Genomic DNA, 11,890 nt, shown 5'->3' on the forward strand with positions numbered 1-11,890 from the left:
AAGCACTGTTGTTGATCTTGTAAAGCACTCGGCTTTATTGAGTAAATCACTCGTGTTGATTTTATTAAAAACTCTTATTGATGGCGTTAAGCACTCTTGTTTATTATGTCAATTAATATCTCTGCAACTTTGCACAGAGAGCCGACATGCGCATCTGAGTGATCGACAAGAAGAAGACTTAACGTGGCTAAGATGTGTTGAAATATAATAGACGTTTTTTAGCGCTCGAAAACATTTCGTTACCTTGGATGTCATACTTAAAGACCAAAGGTCACAATTAGGCATAAATTGAAAAAGCCATATTCGTCACTCAGTAGCTCTAGATTTTATTTTAATAGAAATGTTAATAGGACATAAATGGACATAAATACATATATGTTTATTACGAATCACCCTGATTTTTTTTTACAGATTTACTCATCATAAAGTTTTTCAAACTATACAGTTTGAAGCTTATCATAGGATGTCTTCATTGCACATCCAACTATTTGCAAAGAATGATAATATAAAATGAGCCTCGCTCTGTGAGTTTGTATGCATGTGCATAAATTGTCGTCCCAGATAAACCTGTGCGGACTGCAAAGGCTATTCTGTTACGACACTATACGCTCATGCATTTAAACAGCGTTTTCCCAGATTGAAGGTGAAATATAACACTTCTTGTGACATCTACTTCATGTCTTTTAGAAGTCGTCTCAGTATTTTCCCGCTGGGCGACTTTGGGATTTCTTTCAGGAATTTCACTCCACCCCTCAGCTTCTTATGGTCAGATACTTGGTCTGCGAAGAACAAAAGCAAAATACGATCAGTTAGTATTTAGTGTAAAATATATTTTAGCCTCGCTGTAAGAAAACTGGGCTTAAAGCATCGTCCCAGATTATCAAATCAGTGGACGACACTACTTAACAGGATTCCTGTTAAGAATAGACTTCCTCTTAACAGAAAAATATGACAGCGGAAAGTGATGTCTCTGCTAAGCCTGTGCGGACTGCTAATGCCTATCTGAGACTTCACTTTAGGCACATGCATTAAGCCCCGTTTTCACAGAGCGCGATTCACTTTTTTAAGATGTAATAACTGTTCAAAACTGTATGTTAAGTAATGTTCGCGCAAATGTCCATACACAAAGGAAAGATCGATTTCTTAAATAATGTGTATGATAAAATCAGTTACCATCTCTAAAACCACAATTGCTCTGGGTTTTATTACCATCAACGAACTTTCTGATCTCCTCCTCCTTCGCCGCCATGTTTGGTCGGATGACGACGAACGCTTGTGGGACCTCGCCGGCCCTTTCGTCGGCGGCAGCGACAACTGCCACGTCCAGCACTGCCGGATGTTTGTGGAGCAGGTCCTCCAGTTCAGCTGGCGCGACCTGGTGGTTTACAAGAAGTTCAATGTTCGAGTCTCGGTGCTAATTGTTTAAGCCGCGTTCTATGAAATCTGGGCTTAATTCATGTGTGTCAAGTGGCATCCGAGATTTGCCTGTGCAGTTCGCTCGGGCTAATCAGTGACCACACTCCGCTATAATGGACTTTTCCATTTATGGGAAGTCTCTTCCAAAACGAAGATCCAGTTTAGGTGGAAAATGTCGTTCCTGATTAGCCTTTGTGGAATGCCACTTTACGAACATGTCTAAAACAAGTCACCTGAAATGCCTTGTATTTGATGAGCTCTTTCAGTCTGTCTGAAATCACGAGGCGGCCTTTGTCGCTGAAAAAGCCAACGTCACCTGCAAATAGAAAAGTAACATTTAAATAGCTCGTTAAACATAAAAACGTGTAGTATTCAATCTACATCAGAATGGTATTGGCTTACATTACTTTTAAGGGTAGGGGTCACTTTTTTGAATCTCGCCCCTACAACTGAAATTTTGTCTGAAGCAAAAAAAATTATCCCGCTTCTCCATTCAAGACTAAAAAAATTTAAGCATATGTTTCTTCATTCAGGTATACCTTTTACTTAGATCATTACTGGGTCTAGGACTTTAACAGAGAACTAAGACGGGGGGGGGGTGGTACTGAAAGTTCTCTTGAACATACATCATAAGATTTTCTTTTAGAAACGGTTATCGTTAATATATTATTATTTTCCCGCACATTATCCAAACCCTAACGCTTATGCAAATATGTCCAGTTAGAGAAAGACCTATTCAGTATTATAGACCGGCATAGACAAACCTAAATTATCAACAAGGGCTGTTTGTAAAACATGCATGCCCCCATATGGGCTGTCCGTTGTAGTGGCAGCCATTGTGTGAATACGATTTTTGTCACTGTGACCTTGACCTTTGACCTAGTGACCTGAAAATCAATAGGGGTCATCTGCGAGTCACGATCAATCTACTTATGAAGTGTCATGATCCTAGGCAAAAGCGTTCTTGAGTTATCATCAGAAAATCATTTTACTATTTCGAGTCACCGTGACCTTGACCTTTGACCTAGTGACCTCAAAATCAATAGGGGTCATCTGCGAGTCATGATCAATCTACCCATGAAGTTTCATGATCCTAGGCGTATGCGTTCTTGAGTTATCATCCGGAAACCATTTTACTATTTCGGGTCACCTTGACCTTTGACCTAGTGACCTCAAAATCAATAGGGGTCATCTGCAAGTCATGATCAATCTACCCATGAAGTTTCATGATCCTAGGCCCAAGCGTTCTTGAGTTATCGTCTGACAACCACCTGGTGGACGGACCGACAGACCGACCGACAGACCGACATACCGACCGACATGAGCAAAGCAATATACCCCCTCTTCTTCGAAGGGGGGCATAAAAAGTGAAACCACGTGGAAACTGAAAATTACGCAAAGCCCCGCAAGATTTATGAGGAAAACACTTCCGAACAAAACACTTTGTGAAAAACAGACAAAATATAAAAAACACGCACCCGTGTGCAACCATCCCTCTTTGTCAATCATCTGACTGGTTGCCTTCGGGTTGTCATGGTAACCTTTCATCACTTGCGGTCCCCGGATACACACCTCGCCAACCTCATTGTGACCGAGACTCGCACCCGTGTCCAAGTCCAGAATCTAGAAATGAGGCGCTATGTAGATAAAATGTACCTGTTTCTGGTACAAAATGAGCTTCATTCATGAGCGTGAAGTGTCGTCTCCGATAATCCTGTGCAGTCCGCAAAATCAGGGGCGACACTTTCTTCCTTTAAGGAATTTTCCATTAACACGAAGTTTCTTTTAAACAAGAATGCAGTTAATGCGGATATTGCGGACTGAACAGGCCAATCTGGGACGATTACGCACATGAATTCAGCCCCGTTTTCTCAGAGCGTGACTCAAATATACAGGTAAAAAACATCATCGTTCTTCGCATTTTTTACTAGTATTACATTCAATCTGTGTATGCGTTTGTCAAGAAGTTGTAGTCAGTCAATATAGGATACTTAGTTTTAAACTATTTATTTTTAATAGTGCAACGAATTACTTTTACATTAAGTCCCTGATTAGAACCAATACTTGGTGTCAGTGCGAAGATCTTGGCAACGTTCCCCAGAGTGGGGATCAAACCCTAGACTTCCGTATCGCAAACACCATTGCGCCTCTGCGCCACCGCGACTCTTGAAGTTGCGTATTGTGCACAGACTCGTTCAAAAGTAGAATGAGTGAGAACAATATAATAGGCATTTTTAATATATTAATTTTATTTGTTCAATATGTTAACACAATTTTTATATTTTTCCAGAAAACATTAACCACAAGTTTGGTGTCAATATTTCCTTTCAAAGATGATTTGATATTTGTATAATTAGCCCTTAAGCTCGCTCAAATCAGATTACCTTTGCTTCACAGTTTGGTACAAGCGGACCCACAGTTCCAATGGTTACCGGCTCAACGTCTATGGACGCCACTGGCGACAGCTCCGTCATCCCATATCCTGGAGTTTAGCAAACGACTGAACACTTTCATGGTGAATATCCTGACAGTATTTCACAAATAAAGCGCTACCGAAGTCACCTGATACAAATTAATTAGTCCGAGAAAAAAAGTACCTAAATGTTATCCGACAATTTTAGAGCAACATTTTATCGAAAACGGGTCTAATAGAGGATTTTCTAACATATACTAATGGATGGAAAAAAGAGCGTAAGCAATCGAGTAAGCTATGTTTGTAGCATGACTCTTGTTAGTTTGACCGATTTCAACCAAAAGTTTGACCTCTGTATTATCGAGACGTATTAGTTAATATAGTCCTTTCAAACTGAATCATTTAGCTCGGTGTACCCTGTTTGATCTGCAGCTTCCGTTTCTCCATGAACTCCTTGGTCAAAGCGTCCCCTAGCGGCGCGGCACCGGTGACCACCTGACGCACGCGCGATAAATCGAATTTGGCGACCAGAGGATGTCGGGTAAGGAACAAAACCATGGGCGGGACCACGTGGATGATACTCGCCTGTGCAAGAAAATCCAAGACTGATGCGAAATGGTCAAAGCAAACTGGGAATTACGTAGCCAGCTTGATTCGGGACGAAATGTATTGTCTGAAGTGTGTGTGTGTGTGTGTGCGTGCGTGCGTGCGTGCGCGCGCGCGTGCGTGCGTGTGCGTGCGTGTGCTTGCGTGCGTGCGTGCGTGCGTGTGTGTGTGAGGGTGTGTGTGTTTGTGTGTTTGTGTATTTCGAAGTGCATGAGGTCCTTTAAAGCCTGGGCCGGTATTATGTGAGGCGGGGTGTTTCCAAAATCTCCTACATTATAAATTTACTAGAAATGCAAAAGTTGGAACGAATTTTAAGCCACCGCTACAGTTTCCAGCTGTGCAGTGTTTATTGGAAGATTGTCACTTTGGGACATTGGATATTTGGTTAGAGTAGAACTCTTCGAAGCAGAACATGCAATAATTAAAGTTTATAGAACCGTCCAAGATAAATCTGGGTGATAATGTCTGCGATGATGATGATGGTGACGATGATGATGATGCTGATGATGCTGATGATGATGACTATCTTTGAAACTTGCTTTATTAATGAGGAATTGTGTACGAGTAAATACTTAATCTATGTAAAAGCTAGCATATGCACACTGTCCATATACCTTGTGTTGAACAATGGCATTGAGATAGGCCTCCGGGTCGAATGCAGGAAGTGTGACCATCTTGCCACCGTCCTGAAGAGTTCCCATTAACACGGGTCCCATCCCATATAAGTGGAAGAAGGGCAACACGGCGATATTGCAGTCCTCTGGGGTTGTGACAAACATCCCCCTAAACAACAAGCTAACGATCATGAAAATAATAATGGTTTCCCTTTGCAGTGAAATATACCGTGTTTTCGTGCCGAAAATATAATGAGCATTGCGACTCTTTTCCGCATTAACTGGATTTGCGCTAAGAAGAGACATACATGTTGTACTTCAAACGAAAAATACCATAATTGATAAAATGGGCGTTGTTGATCTAGCACTACACATCACACACATGCATTAAGCCCTGTTTTGCCAGACAGTATGTCAACATTTGCGCAGATAAAATTGTTTTCCAAACATAGCTAGTAACCATAAATTAAATCGAGAGGTAATGCTGCGAGGGATTTGGTATTCCTTTTTTTATTAATATCATACCGACCCTCAACGCCATTTGAAAAAGCGCCGAAAGAAATAGACATATACACACAAATATCAAATCAAAATTTGTTTTTTCTGGTGGTTACCTCTATGTATTACCATATGTATTTAACTTCATGAACATGTTATGAATGTTAGTTAAAGTTTGAATCATACAAACACACCTAAACTGCAGGAGATTGGAAACGATGTTATAATGTGTTAGCATCACTCCCTTTGGTAGACCGGTCGTTCCGCTGCTGAACGGCACGATGGCAACGTCTTCCTTCGGGTCGACTCGGACGTCACTCGGGAACGCTCGGCCGTCGTCGGATAAGGCGTCGGAGAATGGACGACCACCTTCCGATCCGCCCATTACAATAAGGTCCTACAGGAATTATTATGTAATACATGATAATGACAAACGAATATATACGGATACGCAGAGCATTACCAAATGTGATCTTAAAAGTGTATTTTTCATACCGGTCTTATATTTTTCAATGAAGTATTATGGCTCAAAACACAAAAAGCTTCATGCAGTGCATGATGTTTAAAAAAAACAACTAAACATACACTTGAGTAAACTAAATGTTTGTAATTGAAGTTGAACATTCATGTGAATAAAGAACACAATACGACATCTGCAAACTGCGACTCAACGCCATTTCCAGTAATTAACACATAACAAGTGTTTACCCAGTATTAAACAGTTTAAGAGTTCCGCTTGTGCGTGCGTTATGTAAATATTTAGAGTGTGTCCGAGCACTATAACCAAACCTAATAGACTCACGAAAGCTGTTCGATTTTTTTATTATCCAGCTTGTTAGTGTTGTTGTCTTTTTTATTTTTTATTTTGGTGTGCTCTTGATAAGAGGAAGCCGGTGTTCTCGGAGGAAACTCCATATGTGCGGTATGTTAATCACAAACCAGCTTACATTCGCCGGGAGCGGGTATTTAACCCGGGAAGACTATGTGAGAGTCGTGTGTACCAACCACTGTTCTAACCGAACAGGTTAAGTATCCCCGCATTGCAATAACTATGTGAACTGTTCATGCGCATGTGCTCAACTCACAAGTTCAATGCGTGACCGCATGAACCCTCCTCACACATGTAATGCGTGTCCAAGTGAACACTACTAACATCAAACCCTGTCTCCCTGCTCTAATCACACACGTAATGCGTGTCCAAGTGAACACTACTTAAATCGAACCCTGCTTCCCTGCCCTCCTAACACGTGTAATGCGTGTCCAAGTGAACACTACTTACATCGAACCCTGCCTCCCTGCCCTCCTAACTTGTGTAATGCGTGTCCAAGTGAACACTACTTACATCGAATCCTGCCTCCTTGCCCTCCTCACACGTGTGATGCGTGTCCAAGTAAACACTAATTATATCGAACCCTGTCTCCCTGCCCTCCTCACACGTGTAATGCGTGTCCAAGTGAACACTACTTACATCGAACCCTGCCTCCTTGCCCTCATCACACGTGTAATGCGTGTTTAAGTAAACTTTACTTACATCAAACCCTGCCTCCTTGCCCTCATCACACATGTAATGCGTGTCCAAGTGAACACTTCTTACACCAAACCCTGCCTCCCTGCCCTCATCACACGTGTAATGCGTGTCCAAGTAAACACTACTTACATCGAACCCTGCCTCCTTGCCCTCATCACACGTGTAATGCGTGTCCAAGTAAACACTAATTACATCGAACCCTGCCTCCTTGCCCTCATCACACGTGTAATGCGTGTCAAAGTGAACACTACGGTACTTACATCGAACCCTGCCTACTTGCCCTCATCACACGTGTAATGCGTGTTCAAGTAAATACTAATAACATCGAACCCTGCTTCCTTGCCCTCATCACACGTGTAATGCGTGTCCAAGTGAACACTACTTACATCGAACCCTGCCACCTTGCCCTCCTCACACGTGTAATGCGTGTCCAAGTGAACACTACTTACATCAAACCCTGCCTCCCTGCCCTCCTCACACATGTAATGCGTGTCCAAGTGAACACTATTTACATCGAACCCTGCCTCCCTGCCCTCCTAACACGTGTAATGTTTGTCCAAGTGAACACTTCTTACATCGAACCCTGCCTCACCACCCTCATCACACATGTAATGCGTGTCCAAGTGAACACTACTTACATCGAACCCTGTCTCCCCGCCCTCCTCACACATGTAATGCATGTCCAAGTGAACACTACTTACATCGAACCCTGCCTCCCTGCCCTCCTAACACGTGTAATGCGTGTCCAAGTGAACACTACTTACATCGAACACTGCCTCCCTGCCCTCCTCACACATGTTATGCGTGTCCAAGTGAACACTACTTACATCGAACCCTGCCTCCACGCCCTCCTCACACATATAATGCGTGTCCAAGTGAACACTATTTACATCGAACCCTGCCACCCTGCCCTCCTCACACATGCAATGCGTGTCTAAGTGAACACTACTTACATCGAACCCTGCCTCCCTGCCCTCATCACACATATAATGCGTGTCCAAGTGAACACTTCTTACATCGAACCCTGCCTCCCTGCCCTCCTCACACATATAATGCGTGTCCAAGTGAACACTACTTACATCGAACCCTGCCTCCCTGCCCTCCTCACACATGCAATGCGTGTCCAAGTGAACACTACTTACATCGAACCCTGTCTCCCCGCCCTCCTCACACATGTAATGCGTGTCCAAGTGAACACTACTTACATCGAACCATGCCTCCCTGCCCTCCTCACACATGTAATGCGTGTCCAAGTGAACACTACTTACATCGAACCCTGCCTCCCTGCCCTCCTCACACATGTAATGCGTATCCAAGTGAACACTACTTACATCGAACCCTGTCTCCCCGCCCTCCTCACACATGTAATGCGTGTCCAAGTGAACACTACTTACATCGAACCATGCCTCCCTGCCCTCATCACACATGCAATGCGTGTCCAAGTGAACACTACTTACATCGAACCCTACCTCCCTGCATTTGGCGGTCAAGGCAGGGATGGTGAATATGGTCCTACATCCCATGATCGTCATCTGCTGCTTCAGCTCAGCTTTATATAGAATAATACAATCTCGTTATGGGAAAACTGGTCTTAATGCATAGGCGTATAGTTTTTTCCCATATTAACCTGTGCAGTCCACACAGGTCAATAACGGACGACACTTTCCGCTCTCATGGACTTTTTCATTTAAAACTACATTGTAGTCTCTTCTAAACAAAATTCTGTCTAGGCGGAAAGTGTCGTCCCTGATTAGCCAGTGCGGACTCCACAGACTTAACTACTAGGACACTTTACGCTCGAGCATTTAGCCCGGCTTTCCCAAAACGTATCTCAATTCAAGAAAAGTGTTAAAAGGGAAGGATATAGCATAGAACAAGACGCAAGGCGCCACTGAAAAGAAACATTGTGGAAAGAAAGATTACTTTCACTCAAATCGTTCAAATTGGTGCATTACTCATAGTAAGCTTAATGCTATGCCTTTAATGAACTTAATTTTCCATAGACAATTCCGATCCAAATCTACTCATATAAATATGAGGTCGATATAGTAATCGGTAAATTACGTCTGAGTACTTTGACTTATCGAAATGATGACTAAAGCTATTGATGTTAAATCGTTGTTTGACAATCCGACGGTCTCATCAGCATTTGATGCAAAGAAGGCTGACACGACCTTCCGCTTTAACCGAAAGAAACATATTTTCAGCAACTTGTTTAACAGTTTGCCGTACCCGGTGTATAAGCTGGGTTGGTCGTTGTCAAGGTAACGCCGACCGACGAGCATCCTAGCAACAGGAGCGCGAACTCCGGATTGTTGGTTCCATAGTAGCAGACGACATCACCCTTGCGCAGACCTTTGCGCGCGAGGAAGCTGCCCACTCGTCTGGACAAATCCTCCAGTTGGGAATACAGGTAGGACCTTCTGGTCCCATGGTCGACCTGTGTTAAAAATTGTCGCATTCAACGAAAGGTTATCCAGGCTTTTTAAATCACTTTGGGGCAAGGTCGTTTGCCCTAATTTTGTCAGGGGAATACCTCCATTTTGGATATTGGAAAGGATGATTTTCATAGCTAGGGATTAAAAATTGATCCGCTCAGTATCTTCATGTCCTTGCGATCATCTGGGAAAAACGATTTAAATTCATATAAATTTGTTCTTTAAAAATTTAAACGAAATTTGATTGTTTTGTTAATCAGATAACAGCCAATCCATGTCAATGTCCTTATTTATTACAAGTAGACCTACTTTACGTTTATATGTGAACTATGATGCAAGTTTGTCAGACTCGCTGATATCAGTATATCTATGACATAATACTGATAACTTGGTCATAAATACTATACACGTAATATGGGCCTATAACCCCGCATCAGGCCGTCGACCGCGTGAAATAATTTGTTTATCTCCGTTAGATCAAGAAAAGGTTAGCGTCATTAAAATCGAAATCTGAGCCGACATGTGCTTTGTCAGTGGTTCTTTATTATTTCAATCCAAAGTGTTTAAAATATCTGTGTACGTTATATTTTACTTGGGTTCAGTAACTCGATTAAGGTAGATATATATAAATAACTTGCTGACAATGAGGGCTACTCCTCGAATGAAACGGGACCTCAAAACAATACTCTCTATATGTGTACAGTACATACCCATTTATGCCTAGGTGACTCTCCCATCCTTCTAAATTGGATCAATTTATTTCTAAAATAAGGGATGTCGAGTATATTTATTTCTATATTAAGAATATCTTTTACAGAAATTCCTTTAAGCAAACAGTGCAGACCTGATGAGACGCCGCATCATGCGGCGTCTCATCTGGGTCTACGCCTTGTCTAGGCCTTTTTTCTAGACGCTAGGCATAAATGGGTTAAAGTGAGATTGTACGATTTTTATATGTGTTAAATTGTAATATATTTATAAAAATATGTTACAATAACACAAAATAGGCAAGAATAAATATACATTGAAGACGAATTTCATAAAATGCAGCAAATACAAATTAGCGCCCCGAGCCGATTGTGACGAAGATATTTCGTACATATTTTCCTACAATAACCGAAGCATTCGTCTTTTTATTACGATCGGAGTGAGTGTTCGTTTGTCGTATAAATAGATATCGTTGCAGGAAATAAAAATGATATACATGCTGGCGACTTCAACTGTACATACATTTTCTATTTCAGATTTAAATATCTGGCTTATTTCGCATTTTTCGACACATGTTCTTCTTAACTTTTGTTTGAATTTATATTGAAATATATGTATAATAAGTTTTTTACACATTTTATATAAATTCATACATATTTGACAAAATCTTACAATCTCTCTTTAAAGGTCCCAGGACGCGGTGGTGTTCAAGGCTCGATAATGAACGAGATGCTGATTTTTGTCAGCAAAGAGTATTGGAACTGTGAGAAACTCAGAACGGGTTAATTGGCAGCATGTGAATGTAAAATATAAAATCACAATGCAAACAAATGGCAACAAAAACACATCTTGGATCGTGTACTTACCAGAGCTGTGGTACTTCCAAATTTCTTAAAACGAGAAAACATAAAGTCCGAGATGGACTGCACCGGAAGTTCCACAGCAGGGAGCGGACTCCGGTAGATGGTTCCCGAACCCGACTTGTCCCTCCCGATAGAAACATTTCTGCGGTTTTGAAATGCAGTAAGCGGATAGTTCAAGCATTTCGTCGACGTCCCTCGTGCAGCGAACCTTGAAAATGTTCTAACATGGCGTAGGTTTAAATCGCATTCTCTTAGAATTAGCACACTGTGCGTCACTGCAAAACTCAGAGGCGTACGCATTTTCCCTCTTGCACTTAAAGTTTGTTGTGCTTGTAAAGAACTAAAGATACAGTTTGCCGGCTGCGCAACCTTTTCAACGCCGAACACAAGTAAACTGACATATAAGCACATATAACTTGTGACACTGACATGTATATAGACTAGTTTAAATAATCCAACGCAAAGCTACTGTCTCTCTGGGTTTGAGCTGTACTTATTTACGTTTAAAACCTAGAAGCTTTCAAATAGAACTAGACCCAAAGTAAACCAAAATGCGTTTATTGAACGGGATATAACTGTGTGTAAAGACATCGAGTTCACGCGAAGTAAGTTTACTCGGTTAGCTATTTATATGATACAAACAGCCGAATGTAATAAAAGTACGGAATTCCGTTAAGGACTGTAAGGCAGTTTCGCCTTCAAATGAATGTATTGAAACTCACACTCGTGAACGGGCATCACGAAATGTGTTTATTTTGTCTTCGTGCATTCTAGGTTCCGCCCTCCGGTTCATTTAATTTGCTATT

The 11,890-nt window shown here is 41.7% G+C and overlaps 1 protein-coding gene across 13 annotated transcripts; it reads right to left on the minus strand.

Moving 5' to 3' along the window:
- Positions 1-306: 306 nt before the first annotated feature.
- LOC127875251 (uncharacterized) lies at positions 307-11,718 on the minus strand. 13 transcript variants are annotated; one of them, XM_052420175.1, is made up of 12 exons: positions 11,088-11,718; positions 9,308-9,515; positions 8,545-8,624; positions 7,336-7,347; positions 5,742-5,944; positions 5,050-5,218; positions 4,246-4,414; positions 3,801-3,898; positions 2,895-3,039; positions 1,650-1,732; positions 1,210-1,375; positions 307-779 (listed from the first exon to the last, which is right to left on the minus strand). In XM_052420175.1, exons 1-12 carry the CDS (start codon positions 11,493-11,495, stop codon positions 670-672), a joined length of 1,851 nt encoding a protein of 616 aa, XP_052276135.1. In that variant the 5' UTR covers positions 11,496-11,718; the 3' UTR covers positions 307-669. The 13 variants fall into 13 exon arrangements, with proteins under 13 accessions (XP_052276135.1, XP_052276134.1, XP_052276122.1 ...); XM_052420174.1 differs by lacking the exon at positions 7,336-7,347 and adding an exon at positions 7,651-7,662; XM_052420162.1 differs by lacking the exon at positions 7,336-7,347 and adding an exon at positions 6,827-6,838 and having other exon boundaries at positions 11,088-11,717.
- Positions 11,719-11,890: the final 172 nt, after the last annotated feature.

This window comes from Dreissena polymorpha, chromosome 3, assembly GCF_020536995.1.
Source record: "Dreissena polymorpha isolate Duluth1 chromosome 3, UMN_Dpol_1.0, whole genome shotgun sequence".
Taxonomy (NCBI): domain Eukaryota; kingdom Metazoa; phylum Mollusca; class Bivalvia; order Myida; family Dreissenidae; genus Dreissena; species Dreissena polymorpha.